Source organism: Mesoplodon mirus (genome assembly GCF_964341445.2).
Source record: "Mesoplodon mirus genome assembly, chromosome: 14".
Lineage (NCBI taxonomy): Eukaryota > Metazoa > Chordata > Mammalia > Artiodactyla > Ziphiidae > Mesoplodon > Mesoplodon mirus.
In genome coordinates, this window is record NC_138990.1 from 78,897,149 (window position 1) to 78,918,902 (window position 21,754).

Genomic DNA, 21,754 nt, shown 5'->3' on the forward strand with positions numbered 1-21,754 from the left:
GTGCAACCAATTCGTGAACCACCGGTGCTGTGGAATACCAGTGGGGGGCAACAAGGCTGTTAGAGAAACAAGCAGGTGGCAGCGAAGAGCGAATAGGAAGCAGATGCAGCAACCGGCGGCGAGGCGGGAAGAGGGTCCGAGCTGCGGAAGCTGTGGTTACGTTCGGAAAGGAGGCGGCGGACTCACCACCTGGGAGAAGGGTGATGAGGCCGAAGAGAGGCCCGAAGGGGAAGGCCCAGCCCCGTGGGGGGAACGAGGCTGGTTTAGACCCACGGAGCGTGAGATGGCAAAGCTTGGCAGATACCAAGTCCAGAGCCTGGGAGAGAGGTAGGGGCTGGAAATACGTTTTCAGAGTCCTGAGTAGATTAGGATCCCTCGGGAAAGCAAGCAGGAGTGGAGGCTCAGCAAAGAGCTGGAAAAAGAAAACCCCCAATGTTTCGTGAGAGTTGGGGGAGGAGGTCCGAGAAGGGCCCGAGAGGCAGGGGGAGAACCGAGAAGAGTGCTCCTGAGAGACAGGGGGCGGGTGACTGCACCGACTCCAGCAGAAGCCGCGGGCAGACCGTTCCCTGACGTGGGCAGCCTGCGACACATGAGCTGGCTGTGCTCCGGGCAGAAGGAAGCTGCAAACACGCCTCTCTCAGCTTTTAACTGTTTATTGTATAATATAAAACTACAAAAGTAAGACTGCTCATTTCCATGTACATTTAATCTGTCCAATTGTTTAGATTACAGCCCAAACCTACATGTGAATACAACCATCTGGGTTCCGATGTAACGTCTAGTAATATTGCATAGAAAAGGCACAGCTCTCAGGTCTGTGGGGGAAAGGTTACACCTCCTGTTTGACAAAAGCCCTCCTCAAAAACCATGCACCAAACATGTCACTATGTACATCTTTTCCAAATCTTGGTTGTTTGCTCGTATGGACCGACTTCCCTTCCAAACTTGTTATCCCCAAAAGACGTCCAAAATTTTTATTGGCTTTGTTTGCAAGAGCATTTGATCCTGGCTAATTTTCAAGAACCATTCAGACTCATTCTTAGAAGCCCTGAAAACAACTGTACATAAGCAGGACGCACACACCTCACTGCCATTGGCAGTTACTGGAAGTCAACCATTTCCAGCCGAAACAGGTTAAATATGCTCTTTTCAATTATTTTCAGAAAGCTATATAAAGGTCCAATTTGTAACAGCAAGATTTTGAAATTAAGACAATTCACACAGAGAATAACAATCGCTGCACAAAGTAGAGTCTCTCTCTCTCTCTCTTATTATTATTTTTTGCACCTGTCATTTGAGAAGGCTGCCCTGCGGATTCATAATTCATTGTTTACCACAAAGGTGGTTAATAAATTTAAGCTTTAAAAATGATCCGTAAGTTGACACTTTGGCTCTTTGGAGTTTATTTATTTAAGAAATTTCCTTGATCGATCTCAGGGCAGCTGGGACACTCCAAGGGGCTATGGCAATAAACAGCACAATTGAGAAAGACACTCCGGTGGAGGCGGCTGTGGCTAGTTCTCACCCTTTGGTGTGAGCGAGGGCGTCGGTGTGGATGCCCCTTCTGTCATAAAGAGAGAAAGTGCGACTAAAAAAACTTTAAAAAATATCAACCCTTTGATGCTTGATTTTCTTAAAAATTTGGAGGTATTAAAACATTCCTCATCCATACCTTTTGCATATTTCAAATCGACCCATATTAGAGGAGAGAGTAAAAATGAACGTGGACTGTGCATACGATGAGAAGACCCAGGGGTCTGGCTCGGACCCCCTTTTAATACAGATTGACATTCCTACAGGAGAATAAATTCCTACATACATTCTGCACATGTTACGATCCAGATGTTGCTAGAGCTCCACAGTAAAATAAATATATTTACACAGAAAAAAAGGAATAAATAACTTATGAAAAAAAATCACTTCAAATTCAAAGCTCTTATTATTCTGCTCTCATCTTGTCACTTCATTGCACATCACTGTCAATAATTGTCCTCTCCCAGCCCCACCCAGCATGTCTCTCTGTCCCTCTCGTAAAGGCACCTCAAACTGCCTGCCTGACTCTGAATGCCCCAGGATGTCCTTTAGAAACGGGAAGGCACTGCTGCCGGGTGGCATCTGGAAGCACGTCCCACACTCAAGCTGGGACTTGGAGATCACACACAGGCTCACGTTCTTCCCTGTCAGGACATCACTTTGTAAAAATAAGACACAAAGATAACTGGAACACTTGATGGTTTTGTTCTTTTGAAAAAGGGCCACTAATTCCCCACGTCTTCCTCATTAGACCTTGAATATCAAGAATTTACGGTGAGGGTGTCCAGAGAATTAAAAAGCATTTGCGTGCTGCTGTTGGGGGTTTTTGTTTTTGATCCTGAAGCCCAGCCTTACAAATGCGGGAGAGTCAGAGAACCACGTGTGGGCAACACTTCGCTGTGCTTATTTGAACTGCTGCCCAACATATGGGATTTGTTTAAACACACGATTTGCTAATCCAACCGAAGTACAGTTGTTCTAAGTTACTATCAATCAGTTTTTAACAATGGCAAATCAGCCTCCTTACCCTGTTATTGTCCGGAATAATCAACACTATTGTGCATGTACACGTATGTGTATGCGGGCGGCATGTGGAGAGTCTGCCAGGTCCTTGAGTTAGCAGAAGCATGGAGTCTGGGCGGACTTGTTCTCTACAGGAAAAGGAAGCCCTTCAAACGGACCGGCACGGTGACACTGGAAGCATCTACAACAACCCTCACCTTAACTACATGGTCCCTGGTCCTATCAAAGGGAATGACACATCTGCAGTAGTAAGAGGTGTCCGGTGGAGGGTGCTTGCTGGAGAACAGTGCAGTTTGATCGGTTTCTCACTGCTCGTCTTGAGTTGATAATTAGCCTTTAAAAACACATTCAAGTTGGCGGGAGGGGGTGGGGGGGGTAATTCAGAACGTAGAAAGATTTAATATCATACACGAATCTTTTGCTTAGATGAGCAGTTCCTTCATCAAAATGTTTTTGTATTTGCTTTGCCATGTGTATTATAAAAATAAAACTATCTATGGCTTGTTTAAAGTGCCATTTTATAAAGCTGTCTTTTTTAATTGGCCAGAAAGACTCAATTTTATCCATGGCAAGAAGTGAGCAGAATTGGTGACTGAATATTGACAAATGACCAACAACAAAGACAAGAACAACAACACAAATCCCATAATTTAAAAATTCTTAAATAAATATAAAAGTTATTCCTAAAGAAGCCACCTGCATTTCAACAATATAGGTTGTAACCAGCTAAAGTACCATTGGAAGAAAGAAAAAACTGAAACGGAAAGGCCATTAACAATTTCGGCAACAAGCATGATACATTGCAAACGCTTTAAAATTAAATGTACACCGCTAGGAATAAAGAGCTAGTTCTCAAGTTCTCCTGGCAGAGAGAGGATGGCAATGGGGGAGGAGGAGAACATGCATAGAAAGTCCTATCTGTGTATTTGGGTAAAACAGCCTTGTAAAGTGTAGTTAAAGCAGTTGATTTAAGGAAGCAACCAGATCGGAGGCCGTGACGTAATGGGACCAACTCCAGGTTCAGGAGCCATGCGTGTGACAAGAGTGCATTCTAGGCTGGGCCCAGGAGAGCTGGGCGCACTGTGGTGATCGTGAAGATGCCATTTTCAGCACTTAGCAACAGAGGGAAAGAAAGCTCTAAGGAAGGGAAGCAGGAAAAGACAACAGAGCGACATGATGGATGCCTTCTGGGGGAGAGTTCCTTCTTGACGAGCCCTAAGCGTCGCAACAGGGTTTAGTTCCATGAAGAGGTCAGTTGCTTTTCATAAAATTTTGTTCGTGTGTAAAATTTCAGGTCTTCATAAAAATTATGCCAAAAAGGGAAAGATCTGGGGTTTTGTTTAAAAAAATAAAAACAATTAAAAGCGCAGACTTGGCATAAATACAATGAGTACTTGGTAGCCTTCCCCTCCAGAGAGAGAGCTAAAGAGAACCATCACTTAAACCCCGAGCTCCATGGCCACCTCCCGCCAACTGCTTAATGCAAGTTTGATGAGCAGACGTGGCTCAGGCTTTGGAAGTCACAGTGCTGGCGGGTGTTCATGCCAGGGGGTCGGTGCTTGTGAAATTTGGGTGTGATATCTCCTGGCCCTTCTTAAAGCGCTGCGTGTGTGTGTGTGTGTGTCTGTGTGCGTGCGCACATCTGGGGACATCAACTGCGGATTGATTTGATCCAATTTTCTCTTTGCACCAAACACATATAAAACATTACAACTCTATAAAAGTACAAGTGCAACTTGTACATCTGAAGTTTGCAGGAACTATGTGAGCAAATCCTATCAAAATAGCTATCTCATATGTATAAACAGCATTTGTTTTTAGAAAAACAATATCATAAACTGCGGAATCTGTACAAAAATATAAAATAAATTTGGGCAGCAGTTTCTAAACAGCCATGTAAATGCAACACTTACGAGGAGTAGTTAATGCCTCTAAAAAGGCTGAATTGCCAAGTCAACCTATACAGGGCGAAAATGCCGGAAAAGGTACTGAGATTATCTAAATAATATATATATATATTTTCTTTTTTTACCTCTTGCAATAAAACTTATAGAAAAAATAGACAAATATGCACATGCAATTTACAGCTTTTCCAACTTATTCCTTGTGCTTCACTTGAACTGTTTATTTTTGTCATTCCACATAGCAACATTGTCTTCAAATGTATTCTTTCCTATTCCCGGGTACTAGGTCTCTGAGGAACCACTCAAAAAAGCATATTAAAAGTGGTCATACTTGGATGAAGGCACTCCAACTCTGCTCAAAGCAAAAACTAGTGTGATCCTTTTGTAGAATGTTCTTTTTCTCAGAAAAAGGCAAGCAAGGGTACATGCACAGTGCGGAGAGCTGTCGGGGTGCGGGGTGCAGGCGATGGGCCCCGGGGCTCAGGACCCGACCAGCACCTCCATGATGTGGTCCAGCTCTGTGAGGTCCATCTTGAAAGGCTGGCTCGGGGCGACGGGCTGGCTGCTGTAGGGGGCCAGCGTCTTGAGGAGGTCGTCGGCCGACACGGGGGACATTTTTGAGGATGTCCCCGACGCGGACGTGCAGGGGTCAAAGTCGTACATGGACGTGTCAATGTCGGCAAACAGGATGTCGTCCAGGGTCAAGTCTGTCAGGAAGCCCGTGGACGTGGTGATCTCAAAGTTGCCGGGCAGGGAGTCCATCAGTTTCGGGTCGTCGGGCCGGCCGTCCTGGAGCCCCTCGGGTCTCTGCGCGCCGGGCCCGCCGGAGTCCCCTTTCGGGTCGTCGGTGGTGGCCTCCGCGGCCTCCATGGAGGTAGATGTGGGACAGAGCTCCTCGATCTCGTCCAGGGCGGAGGAGAAGCTGTCCTTTTCCGGCGGGAGGGCAGGAGGGGCGAGTCTGGCGGGGGCCGCAGGCTGCGCGGCCGGGGAAGTGCAAAACGTGTCCTGGTCGTCCTCGAGCAGTGAGGCGGGGGTGAGGCAGGCCTCCAGGGGCGCAGCGCCGCCCAGCTCGCAGGGCGAGGGCGCGGGGTGGCTGAAGGCAGGCGGCGCCTCCCGGTAGCTGGAGCCCAGCGGGTCGGCGGGCGGCGAAGAGGCGGGGAACGCGGGCCTCAGGCTGCCCTCCTGCTTCAGCTCCTCCTGGATCCGCCTCAACATGTTGTTGATCAGCACGGTCTTTTGCAAGCTGGGCTCTGTGAGGGGCCTGTGGTTGTAGAGTTTCATAAGGGAAATGTTGAAGATAGTCTGGCGCTGTAAGGTGTAAGACACCTTGGACGGACCGTCGGAGGGGGACACGATTTTGCCTTCCAGCCCATCTTCATGCTCGTCAAACTTCCGTTTTCCTCCTTTCCCCAACATATATCTGCCAAGGAGAAAGGAAGGAGATGGAAATCAATCCCAGAAAAAAGAATTTCCACCGTAAAAAAAGACGCGGATTCAGAGGTCAGGACTCGGACTTGAGTTGCCTGCCCAGGGTTGGTTACAACAGAAGAATTCATTGGGAAATCTACCTTTGTGTGCCGGTGGAGCAATTTTTATCACTGGGTAGTCTGTTGAATGTATTTCTTGAGAAATGTGTACAACACAGACAAGTTAAACGTTACCATGGAAACCGTGATTTTGACTTTGTGCTCGTGGGCTTGCGTTCGCATGCCTATGGCGTTACCACGCAGGTTCAACTTCCCTCCCCCAAACAGATCTATTTTTAAAGCCCAAGAAAACACTGACAATACTATGACCTAAACAGGTAAAGGTATCAGATTACAGCTTGAACACACCTAGAACGATGAAAAGAACCCAGTCGGAGAAAAGGGAATATGTACCATTTTGGTAGAACTGCGTGTGCTTTCAAAACGCCGTTTCCTTCCTCATCACACATAGAGCCTTTCTGCCTGTTTGGTGACATGTGGCGAAGTGCTTGGACTGTGTTGAATGACCACAGTGATTGAGCTGCCACTGCTTTTCCGTCCAGAATCAAGTGGAGGAAGGTGGATTGCCCAGCCCAAGTTTTCCCCTGGCTCAATTTCATCGCATGCAGCCATGCCTGAGTGCAACTGGACTAATTTAAAAGAAATTTGCTCTGATTATAAGCATTGCTGTTTGGGTACTCGACACATTTCTTAAAACAATACCTAGGGCTTCCCTGATGGCGCAGTGGTTGAGAGTCCACCTGCCGATGCAGAGGACACGGGTTCGTGCCCCGGTCCGGGAAGATGCCACATGCCGCGGAGCAGCTAGGCCCGTGAGCCATGGCCGCTGAGCCTGCGCGTCCGGAGCCTGTGCTCCGCAACGGGCGAGGCCACAACAGTGAGAGGCCCGCATACCGCAAAAAAAAACACAAAAAAAACCAACAACAAAACCCCAAAAAACAATACCTACTGTGATTCCAGCAGGGATTTCAAAGAAACAATGACCTCCTATCTCAGACCTTGAGCACTGGGGAATGGGTTGGATTTTAACTCCTGCCTACCTCGCCTGACACGCACAGCCTCGGAGGTCTCCTTGTGTGCTCTGGCCTGAGTGAAGACACCCTCAGCTGTCTGTGCCTTCAGGAGAGTGGTCCTTCATCTCAAAACTTCTACCAACTAAACAGCAATCACAAGTCCCCCAGCCTTTGACTCAGAGACCTCACTTTCCAACCAATGAATCAAGAAAGCTGTCCTTACGCCGTTGTTCCAACCAGCAGACATGCTTCTAATCAAGCCAGGCCCATGCTTGCTCCCTACCCCCCTACACCACTTACCCACAGGCACGTGTTAATGCTCTCCTCAAGGCCACTCACTCTTTCTGATATCGTCACATACGAGAAAGTGCTTTGTAGTTATCCAGGTTTTCTTCTAAAGGCGACTTGCCTTTTTTTTTTTTTTTTTTTTTTTTTGCGGTACGTGGGCCTCTCACTGCTACGGCCTCTCCCGTTGTGGAGCACAGGCTCCGGACGCGCAGGCTCAGCGGCCATGGCTCACAGGCCTAGCCGCTCCGCGGCATGTGGGATCTTCCCGGACTGGGGCACGAACCCGTGTCCCCTGCATCGACAGGCGGACTCTCAACCACTGTGCCACCAGGGAAGCCCAGCGACTTGCCTTTTACTGAATGGCCTCCTTCAATCCTTTAACTCATCCCGCATCTATGCTGTCTTGGGCACTCTGCCAGAAAGTGGGTAGTCCTGCACAGGAACAAAGCCTGGTCTTCAAGGGGCTGAACATCTTTGTGGACACCTCATTATCATTTTCAATTAGGAGTCTCATCCTAAAGGAATAAGGCTAACCATAATAAAACTTCCCAGAACTTCCTCCCAAGGCTTTGTGAAAGAAGGCCACGCTGCCCCTCCAGGCAGACAGGCATGCAGGTGGACACAGAGCCTGGTGCACAAGTCCCACTCCGGGTGACTGCCTTCATGTGCCTCAGTCTCCAGGAGAGGATGAAGACAGCTGCAAGCCATCAAGTCAGAATCAGCTTGAGAATTTGTTAACACTCATAAAGAATGTGGAGTTGCTTGCAGGAAACACTTTCTCTCACTTTGTAAACATTAAGAAAACGGCTGTCTATCACTAGGACCAAAGACCAGTCCCATAATTAACTGTTCTCTGAGGCAAGGAAGGTATGATAGTAACAACTCCCTTATCTAATGCTTCACATGACAGAAACATTTCCTACTGTTCAGTGCTAAAAGCCTCATTTGTATATACACTTTGCACAGAACATTTCCTATCTAAAGTATCTGTGCCCATTTAAACTTGAGTGTGAATCAGAGAGGAGGTGACTTCATTTCACAATACAAAACACTCTCTACTTTATGCATTAGAAGTATTACCGGACAACTGTGTTTTGAAACAGATAACTGTATTCACATATATGCCAGTTGTATTTGTTTACAATTTAAGCATTTAATGTCACTTCTAGAAAAACTCCATTCTTACCCAAGAGCTCACCAAATGCATTTAATTATCATATAAAGCTGTTATATAATCTACGTTATATGCTATAATTTGAATGTACCCAATACATCCAAACGTGTGCCAGAGCACACAAGTGCACATGCACACACACTCTAAAACAGTGTTTCTCAAAGCGTGGTCCATAGATGGAACCAGTCTGTAAACTGTTACTAGTTCCTGATGAGGTAAGTAGAGATACTTTTATAGCAGATTTACAGAGTAATTATATCTCTGTAAAAACAATTTTTTAAAATGAGGCTTCTATTTTTACATCCTTGTACTCTTATTTCATTTTTCTAGTAATTATTTTTATCATGTTTTACTAAAGTATCAGTCTATAAAGGAGGAAAACACAAACAAGATGGTCCTTCATCACAAAAAGTTTGAGAAGCACTGTCCCAAAATGTAAACCAAATACACACCTCAAAACAAACTAATAAGCTCATCGCCACTTTAAATTTTTACTGGTTTTCTGGAGAAGTAACACTTAGAAAAGACAACGTAGACTTTTCCTTTCTTTTAGTCATTCATGCAGAGCTGTCTTTTAAAGACTTGTTGACAGGAAAAAACAACAGGGCTTTTTCAATAACTCATACTTCTCAAGAAATAATCACCGAGCACATAGAACTTAAATATTTAAAAAGCACGTGGTACTATAGGCATTTAGCAGAATTCCCATTGCTGAGGGAGATCTATGGAGATACTTTTCAGAGAGATTTCAACATGACAAGCGCCTAATTTCCAATTAGAATGATCTAGCTGGTCATAGCTGTGTGATAATCTTAATGATTTAGGGAAAGCCTGGTAAGACATATTTAGGGAAAGCCTGGTAAGACATTCGTAATGCTCTCTGGAAGGCGACAGAGGAGGGAATCGTGTAAGCAAAATCTGTGAGCGCGAATAGGCAAGACGAATCGAATCTTGGATGCTTCTCAAATGTGTAAATAAGGACTCATGATAGAGTATGGCTCAAAGCAGGTTTGCCTTCATTTTTCTATTTCATTTTATGAGGCAACACTGCTCTACACACCCAGTAAGATTGCAAAATGCACACAATCCTGACTTGTAATCTGAAGTCTATCTACATTTTTACAGAAAGGAGTGAAAAACAACATAGTAAAATCTAATCCACATTCCTACTTAGAACGTTAATGTAAAAAAAAGTTTTTTTAATTTAAAAGTTGTAAAAAATTAAAATTTTCCCAAAGTTTGCTTAACACACTGTTGGGAGTCCCGTCTGCCCACATTCAGAAGAGGCCTCCAGCTCCTGGAAGTGAGAAGGACCCTCACTCGGTGCTGTGTGAACGCCACACCTTGGAGCAGACACAATTCAAAGAAAAGACAAGCTTCGCAAGAACCTGAGGGCCAGGCTGCCTGAAGCCTTTTCCTCGGGCGTGCTAAGACGACAGCAATAGCTCTTCAGGCCATTGGAGAGGCAGGTGACGTTTTAAAAGGCCTCACTTGGCTGCAGCCTGAGGATGGAGCAGTGGCTGGGGCTCATTAGCGGCTTCAAGCTAACAAGAGGGAAGTGGGTGTCTGCTGTTCCTGCCCGAGAGGCCCCTTGGCGGTGGACCTGGACACCAGGGTGGTAGCCTGTAGTTCATCAAAGGGGGCCTGTGATAAGTCGGTTTCCAGGCCACCCCGAGGCTTGGCGCCCCACTTTGCCTCCTCCCTTGGCTTGAGAAGACCCAGGCCCCAAAGCTCATGTCTTCTACCCAATCTTTCAGTCAAAGGCCCAGAAGGGGCCCTGAGCTTCAGGGCTGGTTATAGATCCCCACATGGGGGAGTGAGGTGGGTGCTCCCTCTCTTTCCTGCCCACCCAGAGGGGCCTAGAACTAACCACAGCCACTCTTTTATTGAATATTCACTGACTCTTAATATAAGGCTCCAGATAAAACACCCTCCCTCCCCAATAAGCTTGCTAGAAAGAAACTCCCAGCATTCTGATTTGCTTAACGTAAATTTTGGCAAGTAGTAACTGCAGCAATCGAAGTTTTGAAAATAGAGACCAAAACTCAAGGGTAGCAATACAAATGAACACTCCTCTGCCAGAGTTTTCCAGGAAGTTTAATAGTGAATAAAACTCTCCAGATACTAAACCTGGTTTGCAGTTGTGCCGCTTTCATTAGGAAGGACCCTGCTCTCAAAAGCGCTTGGGCAGATAATCAAGAGTAACATGTCACTGGGAGATTCCTCAGAAGAGAAAGGACCAGAGAAACAGCAGAAGACAGTACCTGTTTGGGAGTTTGCAATTCCAGATTCTGAATGGCTCTCACAGCAGGGAGTCTGAGAGATCAGTACAGACTGAGGTGACCAGGGGACTTCTGGGGATAGGATCCGAGGTTTCTGTTTAAGGCAGGATTGTCTCTCAGTGTCAGTTTCCCACCCCAGACGGTAAGCCCTCTGAGGGTTTCAGACTGTTCCGTTCGTCTCTGTGTCCTCAGGTTAGGGCAGTCCCTGATACACAGAAGATGCTCCAGAAATAGTCACTGGATGAACAGTAAATGGAAAGAATGAGAAAAGACACTGAGCTTCAGCCAGAGGAGGACTGCAAAACAAAGACAGAGGTGTGTGTCTTTGGCTCTGACTGTAAACTTGGCATGGGAGGGAGCGTATGACAAAGGAGAAGGTTGAACGAATCTCAGAGGGCACAGCTGTACAGGGCAGGCCCTGGGTAAGGAAATTTGTCAGTACCCGAGGCACAGCGGGTGGGCAGGGATGCCTCTCTCGATCTTTAGTTCTCAAACTTGGGTGTGCATCAGACTCACCAAGGGGGCTAGTTAACACAGAATGCTCCCCCCCCCCCCCCGCAAAACACACACACACTATCCCAGATTCTCATTCAGTCTGTCTGGTGTGGAGGCCCAAGATGTGCATTTCCATCATGTTTCCAGGGGATGCTGGTCTGTGGACCTCATTTTGAGAACCGTGACTTCCTTTTTTCCCCATCCAGCTATTTCATATGTAAGCCTGAGAATATCTTTACTCAATTAAACTTGAGTCTAAAGGGCTTCCCTACTTGTGCCTAAGCAGGTAAGGAAAAAAAGAATGTGCAGCGTTTCTGTGATGGCAACTGACATTAAAAAAGAAAGACTACATGCAGAATTAAGATGTCTTCAGCTCAATTTTAGTGATAAAGCTCAGCTTCTCAGACTGATATATCAGATCCCACCTGCTCACTGGGGCCTAGATGCTTCTTGCTGTGATCACAGAGTGAATGGCAGTGAGGCCTTATGCCCGATGTCCAAAGAGAAACTGGAATAGTACCTATGTGTTAAAAGGGAGCATTTCGTAGCTTTTGTATTTTTTAAGGCATTATGGGAAAAAAATGCAAACATTAAAAAAAACCCACAAGCAATCAAAAATGTTCTTTTAAACTCAACGTTTTTCAACTGTCTAAAAGCTATGCCTTGGAAAAAAATTTTAAATCACTCTCCTTTAATGTTATCTGAACTGTCAAAATAAATGTTATGATTTTTAAATTAAGAATATTAAATCTACTTTTGCAAACCACCACTTCTGTCATCCCCACTAACAATGACAAAATCCACTGCTTTAACCTGCAGCCCTCTGTGGCCACTAGTGCTTCCTAGAGGCCCAGAGCCTGGTGGCCGCTGATTGACAGGTGCACGGAGGGGGCTGTGTGGCCCCTGCAGGCAGCATCACTGCTCGGGCTTGTGAGAGGCCCAAACTGGGAACCCTCCTCTGCGCACCACTAGGGCTGTCTTTCTGACTCGCTGCGGGTCAAAAAAAGATGCAAAAGACTGCGTTATGCTTTAACTCAATTCATCCCCCCGAACAGAGATCACCCCAGGTGAAAGGAAGACCCTCCACCTCATCCTACTCAGTATCCAAGGGAATTAATGCTACAAAAGGCATGGAAAAGAAGGTCAAAATTGATAGCTTAGTTCCAGTTTCTGAAGGGAGGAAATGATTGGGGAAGGTATGACTGACCACATGATCAAAGAGGCAGCTGAGAGCGGAGCCAAGTGGCCGGGGAGGGAGTGGAAATGGCTCCCAGCTCAGCTCATCCATCCAGGCGGAGGGATGCTGGTCCACACACAGAGCTGGGGCAGACAGGGGAGATCCCAAAAGACATTACTCCAAAACACCTCAAGGCCCGATGGTCTGTACTTCGTGTACATTTTCAAAGGCCTGTTCCAATTTCCTTTTGGAGTAGTAAGTGACAACTAGAAATCCAGGGCTTTCGAGTGTAGCAGGCGTCACGATTAAGTGACATATTGTCTCAACGGTCTGTTAACGAGGCAGAACTCAGCCCTGGTGTCTGCTGTCGGGGAAGAGTAGTTACTGGTGGGGCCCTCGGCTCCCAGAGAACTGGTCTCCTTCTACGTCCTCACCAGGGTGAAGACCCCGGTGCCTGCTTTGGGATGAGTCACTGGTCTGCACACTTATGCCTGCGTCACTAAGTTAACATCTCTCAAGTGAAAGGCTCCTAATCCAGAGGGTCCCCAATCTCCTCAACTTACACCATCCTGTGTGGCCACTCGTGTGATTACTGGTTGCTGAGGAGTCCAGAAGTGCCCATGCTGACACTAAAAATCATAAAAAAGAGGCATTTATGGTAATGCCAATGATTCAGAAGGATGATTTTTCCTCATGGATCTAGCCAGTTTGAAGAAAAAAGAAGCTAAGACAAGACATGTGACGAGTGTCTTCAAACAGGCTAGCAGAGGCTATTTCCTCACTCTGACATCCTGAGCCACCAAACCCAAAGTCCTGTAAGTGGAAACACATTCTTTCAGTTTCTTTTGGGGGCAGTAGAAGAAGAAAGGAGTGCCCCTGGCAAAACTACTGAGTGTGCGACAGTCTTCCAAGAGCAGAAGAGAGGCTGGCCAGAAATGCTGGTGAGACAACTTGTGAAACAGAATATTCTCATCTCTCCTCTCCTCACCCCATACACCTGCCTTACAATGCGCTCTGGATCCTGCTTCTGAGGTGGTCCAAATGGACAGCCTCTGCTCCTAACCAGGACACCTCCCACCAGCTGTGGGGGAACTCTGGGAAAAGGCTCTTGTGTCAGACAGTCACACAGCAGCTCCCAAGAAGTTAGGAGAGGCCCCCATCCCCCTTCTAAGGGGGGAAGCCAGGTTTGCTCAGACAACTTTCCACACTGTTAAAATATTACACCTTAAAAAACACCCAGGACTCAGAAATCTGATAACACCTATGCTTTTAACACCTCTCCTCCGCCAAGTAACAACAGAACCCACCAGGAGAACAGAAAGGCCACCCTGAAGGGACATGCTAGGTGGTGGTGCTGGCAGATCGGGGAGAGAGCTGACAGAAAGGGGGGTCAGCCTGCAAGGATCTCCCAGCGGGGGTGTGCCATGCACTGTGGCCGGTGCAGTTCCCCCAAAACCGGGGTGGTGAGCCTCCAGGAGGCGCTGTGGGTCAGCACTCCCGCAGACCCCAAAGTGATTGCCTCTGGTCTTAGGGAACGGCAGAAACACGGGCAAAATTCCAACGGGGAGGGCTTCCTTGGTGGCGCAGTGGTTGAGAATCCACCTGCCAATGCAGGGAACACGGGTTCGAGTCCTGGTCCGGGAAGATCCCACATGCCGCGGAGCAACTAAGCCCGTGCGCCACAAGTACTGAAGCCCGCGCGCCTAGAGTCCGTGCTCCACAACAGGAGAAGCCACCGCAATGAGAAGCCTGCACACCGCAATCAAGAGTAGCCTCCACTCGCCGCAACTACGGCAACGAAGACCCAACGCAGCCAAAGATAAATAAAATAAACGAACAAAAAAAATTCCAACAGGGAGAAAGCCTCTGCGTGTTTACAGACAGGGTGAGGACTCCCAGAAGACAAGGAAGGGTTAGTAACTGAACACCTAAAGCTGCCCGGATCGGGGAAGCTTTTTTTTTTTTTTTTTTTTTTAAACCCAAGCTCATCCAGGATGAGGTCCCTGCAGTAACATCCATGCTAATTGGTAAGTAAGACAAAGCCTTCCCTAACAAATCAGCAATGTAATTATGAAGCCAGTCACTAGATCAAGCCAGTTAGGCGCGCTCGCCACTGCTCCGAAGCTGTAACCCGACACCACTGTTTGCGCGGCGCCTCCCCGGGCTCTCCGGGCGGCGCGGGGGACTCGGGCTCGGCCGCAGGCACTGCACGGCCGCGTAGCCGCGATCAGGCTCTGCACTTGGACCCGGACCGCCGCGAACAATCCTCCTTACTTTCTTGACAGCGTCTTAAAGCCTGGGAGACAAACATAAATTAAGCCAGGAAGGCAACCTCGAAGTCAATTAAAACAACAACTTTTACGGTTTGGGGATGTCTTCCTCAAGTCCACATTTTAAGAAACTCTAGCTTTCCCTCTTAGGATTTTTACACACTTCTATTAAATTGAAGACGGTTTCTGACGCTGCTGGTTTGTCAAACATCATATTTTCTCTTGGAAAAAGAAAAGGACGTTTAAAAATGTTGACAACTAACTTCATTTAGTAGGCAAATTCTGGGAGAGAGTGTTTCAAGTGAATATTTCTTTGGAACAAATTACGGCCTTGTTAATAAACATCTGGAAAGAAACATGGGCTTTTTAGAATGTAACTGTTAAGTACTAGAAAATGTTTCTAATATCCTGTCTTACTGGTTCCTCCGCCAGCTGGGAATTTTAGGTTTTAAACCTAACTCTTAGGAAGCTAGGGACACCAGTCACCTCTTCCAAAGATACTGAGAATGCCAACAATTCTCTTATTTTACCTAACAATTCTGGCTAAAAGCACTGCACACCTAAAGTAAAAGATTGAGCCGAATTATACAGTTTCTAAACTTAAGTTTAACAAAAACATAACATGATACGATGCCTGGAATTTGCTTTAAAATGTTCTAGAAGAAAACGGCCGTGAAGATGAAACAAAACTGACAAAATGTTGATAACTGTTGAAGCCGGGTGATAAGCACAAGGGATGCATTGTACTCTTCTCTTTACTTTTGAGTGTGTTGGGAATTTTCCATAAGAAAAAGGTAAAACACACACACACACACACACACACACACACACACACACACCCCAATACATATTTTTAAAATTCTACAAAGTAAAATATCAAATAAGCACGATAAACTATTTACACCCTTAGCGAGAACTATTATATTAACTTGATAAGTTATTTTACATAGAAGAAAGCTATAAATGCTCTGTGTAAACAAGCACGCCCAGTACAAGAGACTCCTCTTAAGCTTTGAAAGAGCATATCACATCTAACCACGAGGGGGCGCAGGAGAGCAACAGGCACTCCTGAAGTCTGGTTATTCACTGCAATTTCTAACTAGAGATCTCTCAAAGTATACATATTTCCAAGATTGTCCCCAAGTTCAGATCTCCATAGGACACTGCTAAGCAAGCCAAGAGCCCTTCAAAGACCAAACTAAGTTATTTTATGCTATGGTTCAAAATCTGGAAATACTACATGTAAAAAAGGTTGTTGTCTGTATATAAGTAACACTGATGTTTCCAAAATTATGGTTAAAAAACCCATGGAGGACTCCTGAAGTGAGAACAAACACACAACAACAAACATACAACCCGAGTGATAAGCTGTGGACTGGGAGAAGCCAGCAGTTCAGAATTTCCAGTGGGGGCATCCTAAGGTGATTCTCAAGGTTAGCAGTAGGAATTTTACTAGGATAGAAAAGCCTTCAATAATCCTATTGCTTCTTAATAACAGGAAATTACCTCCACACTGAACAGAAATGGCTTCAGACAGTTATTTGGGAAAACTTCATAAAGAATGATGGGGAGGAGCCGTTTAATCGTAAAATGTAACTCAGGTAACCTTAAAGAGATAATGAAGCAAGTTGATTGTATAACTTGCTGGAATTCTTCCTATTCAAATTACAAGTTGAAGTTCTATGATATTCTATGTTCAATAACAGTGTTCATAAGACACGAACTATTACCACCAATCCTTCCATATGAAACTTGGCAAACATGAACTATTATAATGTTATTTTTATAAATATTATTGTAGTCATTAAAATTATGATGCTAGTCCACACTAATTTGGTGTCAGGAACACATCTTGAGCATGCTGAATCTAAAGCCTCATTATCATTAAGGGAAGGAATTCTTAGATTTTAATTTCTTTCCCTTAAGATTATGTGCCAGTAAAGGCTAGCCAGGCTCACCCCACCCCCATTCCCATGCATAATGAAAATATTTTTTTCTCCAGTACTTGTAATTGCCTGGATGGGATTCTGGTGTCAACCCTCCTGTACCATCTTTTCCCCAAAGATACCTTGTTTTTCCTCTCACACTAGAGACCCTTAACAAACAAGGTCAGGGGGAAAAAGCTTAGGGTAGAAACCAAATGCTTTGCCAAAAGTATGTGGCAGTGTTTTGGTTTTTTGTTGTTGTTGTTTTAAAGAGCGCTTTCAGATACATAAAACAGTCGTACTAGAACAGGTAAATATAATTTTCTAGAACAAATCTGTGAAAAATAAAATTGCATCTTAATTAAAACAAAAGATTACCATCTAGGTTTTGTTAGCCAACTAACTTGCCACTGAATAAAACTAACAAAAACTAAGTACGCTACATCGGGAAGTGTTTTTATGAAAGTGTTTCTTACAGGTTATTATTAGTTTTTAATCTTTGTTTTCAAATTGGGAATGCTTTATTACTGTGAAAAATCACTTAAAAGAAGACATGCTTTATATTCCTCACAAATACAGAACATATTTCATCTTTTAACTTTCACGTGCAATCTAAAGAGGAAAACCAGATAAATATTCTGTATTTACTTATTTACTCACTGAGTAAATCTAAACACTGTATTGTATGGTCTAAATCTGGATTCCTTAAAAGAAAACTATCACATTTTTACAATATGACATATGGGTATAAAAATTTAATGATAAAAGACATATACTTAAGAGATGCGTAAAGGGGAGGAGATAACTATTCTACTATGTAAATATCTGTTTCATATAAGCAATGTACATATTCAGAATGTTTACTTTACTTAATTCTAAGAACTAGGCAGGCTCCTGATAAGGTTTTACAAAGACAATTTAAACTTTATATCATATACTTGAATAATTCACAAAGTAGAAAAAGGAAATGAGGATACACACTATGCTTGAGGGCAGTGAACGATACTTAGTAAAGATGGCAGCCATTCATTTTTAAAAATAATTATTTTGGGGCTATTTTGAGATAAAAGGTATATTTCTTCCCAAGGACTTCTGGGTATTGATAATTAATGACCCACAGAACTTTACACAAAGTCATTTAGTCAAATACAATAAAATTAATCAGAGCACCACACTGAATGTAATAAATATTTATTTTCTAAGGAAACTACCTGTCAGAACTTCAACTTCTATGATCTTCAAGGACCTTTAAGGAGACCTGCCTCCAACCCACCCCACTGCCACCCCTGAACATCCTATCTTTAGGGGCTTCAGAAGCAAGAAGGCAGGTGCCACTTGAGGAATCCACGCTTTGGATTTGTTAACCAACTACTGTTAGACAGCTAACAACCAACACCAGGTAAAATCTATTTTATTTTATATTTCCGGCCATAATAAAAATATTTTAAAAAGCAGTCTGTTTAAAAAACTGTTCAGAAAAGACCATCACCAGGTTTGTGACAAGCACAGAGGCAGCGCAAAAATTTCTTCATCAGCTACGGACCACGCATGGTGCTCCAATTCCTCTACCAGTTGCGTTTTCTACGACAGCAGAGAAGACAGAGAAGTACACACGTACGTGGAGATTCCCTCCTCAAAAAGGGAAAGAAATCTGAAAAGCAAATCTGTATCATGTATTATTGTAAAATGGGTAACCACTAAGGGAGGATCAGATTAAAACAGTCACCACCTTGTTATCTCATTGGTGTGGCTAGAATTTTATGCAAACCTGTTCTGGTGCAGAGATGACCTTGGGACTTTCAGATTCCCTGAGTTTAACTCAACACTTCTAAACACCAGGGTGGGGTACTCCAGCAGGCCTGCCTGAAGCCCGGGAGCTGCGGCTGGCGTGGAATGATAAGCAGTCAGCCAGGAGTGCAGAGCAAGGGGCTAAAGGTTGATCTGCAGCAAGTAACGCTTCATTATTTAATTTTCTTACCATGGCATGATCAAGTAATACTTTTTACTTTTGTTCAACAGGTTCACACAGACAGCTAGAAACACGAGTGAGTGAGTGTGTGTGTGTGTGTCCTGAAGAGCCAGAACTCCTTCCCCTTCACTATTCTACATGAAACTCTTTAGAAGCACAAAAATGCCTGGTTTAGCGTCTTGCTTTCAGTTAACCACCTATGAAGGTTTTTAAAAGAAAAAAAGCTTAGAATTAAATAGCAACTCTGCAAAGCTACAGGTTTTTTGCAAAGGGACAGAAAGATAGTAATTCAGACATGAATTCATTTTAAGAGCTGAGGTTTGCTGCTACCTGGAGTTACTGGAGAAACAAAGCTGCCTTTGGGCACCTAAAACTAGTCAGACCTGCTGTAGCAGCTGCACGGTCGGCTCCAGAGCTGTCCTCCACTCTCCTCCCTCCGGCCCCCACCCCGCGCATCCGCATTGCTCACTCCACTCGGGGCGGCGCCGAACGGGCACACTCAGCCCTCCTCTGCCGTCCCTGCTCAGGGGCAGGGCCAGCTCTGGACACACGGCGTGCAAGTGTAAGAGGAGGCCAGACAAGAGAGCAGATGCTGACTCCATTCTGAACTGAAAGCTGCAGTTGGTGCGGAATACAGCTTCTGTGTTCCCAGGTTGCTAAGATAGATACATCAAATTGTGGGGTTTGCTTCAGTGAATCCTGGCAGGGATTCCCAATTAAGTTGAGAGGAGGGACGGGAGATCTTGAGAGGAGACGAAGGAGGCTTTCCAGCTTCAGCAGCCCTCAGACCACAAAGACAGCAGAATTTCCTTCTAAAAGGGAGTTTTCATTGTCTGTATGTGGTGCTTGTTTAAATGATAAGCATCTGTTTTGTCCTATTAGGAATCATATGTTTTCAAAGATATTGCGATGTTTTTATTTTGAAATTTTTATTTGTATTTCAAAGAAAATTTTTAGACAGTCAAGCATGTTTTTGTTTGTCTCATGATCTTCAAGGAAAAAAAAAAAACAAAAAAAAAACAAGGCATCTATTTATTACCCAGAATAGGAATGTTGTCTTATTGGCCTGACATATGCCATTCACAGATTCATACAAAGAATGAACTGCCACACAGTGCTCATGGAGAAAGACACTGCTCCACACAATGAGTGATGGGCGCTCCAGGGGACAGTGCAGCTCACAGGGTTTCCCAGCATCTGCACGGAGGGCACAAGTTTGCCTTTAACACCAACCGCACTGGCCATTGGAGACAATAATTTCGTTTAAAAGATACGCTAACTTTGGTTAGTTGCTCTTTCCTTCAAGAATATTGAAACTAAATTAAATATCCACACATTTCTTAAGCAGGAGACCTAGCTTGGGGGTTTCGATCAACTGTTTAAGGAATAATTATTACCAGTCAGTAGAAAACGTATGATATGTGCATATGCAGTGGCCACTGCATTTTTAGATGTTCGTGTTCTGCTGGTCAGTGTTGATTAATGGAAAGACCTATGAAAGTAGGTGTTACCCTTATTTCAAGGCCATTTTCATTTAAAACGGGAGCTTGCCCTCTGGTGCCTTGAGCATACACCTGATCTTTGCACTCAGCAATCAGAGACACCTCTCTCTCGTCTCTCTGCCCCCTCTCCCTCTCTCCTTTGACAAGGATCTACTGCAACTACACTATCTCCTATAGGATAGGCCGTAACAGTAAATATGAAATTTCTATAGCAACAAAATTTTTAAAAGTTCTACAAGTGAATTAAAGTTCACACTCTTAAATACCATATTTATCTATACATTTAAAAAATCTCTATTGTAATATTGATAAAGTTGGTTTTTTTGATATAAACAAAATATAAAATAAAGCTGTGTGCTTTTACTAGTGTTCTCTAACAAGGAACCACAGCAAAAGAAACCTCTAAGGGTTTCTGTTGTAACTTTTAACTTTCTTAATAGCTAAAGTGTAAAATATTTTGACCAAGGGCAAACTTTTAGTATAATTTGCTACTGATAATTTGAAGTATGCTTTTATTTTTATTTATTATTTTCTGTCAGTTTAATTTTTGACAGAAAAAAATCTTTATGTATTTGTATGTCTGTATATATGTATATATCTTCAACCTCCCCTTATACGTTTTTTATCTGCTTTGTGTGTGTGCGCCTTTCTAAGTAGAGTTGTAACTTTTATTCTGTCATTGGAACACTGTTTAAAATAGCATATGTCAAAAGCTATCAGCTGCTACGCAAATTTGAGTTTTAAAATATCAAAATATATACTATCTCATTATTAATAATTCAGTGCATGGCAACTGGGTAAAATTTATATTTCAGCTTCTCAATTAAATAAAAAAGCTTTCAAGGGGGCAATTCAGCAAATAGAAGTCTAAAAGGTTTTCTAAATCTGAGTTAATATCCCTTTCTAATTTTTTTAAGGGAAACAGGCCGGAGCAGCTGTTACCTAAGAAGCTGTGACACTCGCCTGACAATAAAACTGTTCCCTAGGACACTCGTGTTGTACACTTGATTGGTATTATAAAATGTGAGTCTTCTCTCCCACTTATTGTAAAAACGCAAGGAACAGAGCTGAATGTTTAAAAAAAAGAAAGGCTGTCAAATCCATTTCATAAGATTTCTCACCTGACAGCAACATGGTTATGCACATTTTAATTAGGGGAGAGGAAAGAAATAAAAATTATTTTAAAGGGTTCCAAACTTGATGAACAACATAGACAACTTTACATTAACGTATTATATTTCTAAGTAAATCAATAAAGCTAAAGGAAGATTTCTAACATTTATCTCTTTTTGTTGTTTCCCCTCACGAAGAAATTGCTAAAATGAACAGGAAAGCGGAGATGCATGAATGAGCTCTTCTTGCTCGTGCCAGAAGCTGGGATCTTAGGATGGGTATTTTCATCCTCAGAGCACACCCCACTACACTCAAATCAGAATAGACGGCTCTAAAAAGGGGGAGGACTGGGAGGAACTCTAGGGGTGAGATACGCCTTCTGAGTAGCTGAACAACTACCCCCCCCATCAGCAAAACAACCCAGAGGCAATCAGGTGGACTGTCCTCCAGGGGTTGAGTGGAGCCAAGAGCCCACTTCACTCTTGTCAGAGACTAGTCCCTAATTATAAAAGGCTACTTTGAACACTTAAGGCCTCAGGGATCCTATTGGCTACTACAACTTCTAGGCTCTTTACACACATTATGGACATTTCTTAACA

The 21,754-nt window shown here is 44.1% G+C and overlaps 1 protein-coding gene across 3 annotated transcripts in view; it reads right to left on the minus strand.

Annotated features, from left to right (window-relative positions):
• Positions 1–644: 644 nt before the first annotated feature.
• The window catches only part of SERTAD2 (SERTA domain containing 2), a 117,674-nt gene continuing 96,564 nt past the window's right edge, over positions 645–21,754 (minus strand). For 2 of the 3 annotated variants that reach the window (XM_082642134.1, XM_082642133.1), the window contains exon 2: positions 645–5,880. In XM_082642134.1, coding sequence (XP_082498260.1) covers positions 4,941–5,876 — 936 coding nt within the window. In that variant the 5' untranslated portion in view covers positions 5,877–5,880 and the 3' untranslated portion in view covers positions 645–4,940. Of the gene's footprint in view, positions 5,881–10,686; positions 10,925–21,754 lie in introns of those variants that run through there. The other variant, XM_082642135.1, reaches the window with a different exon arrangement.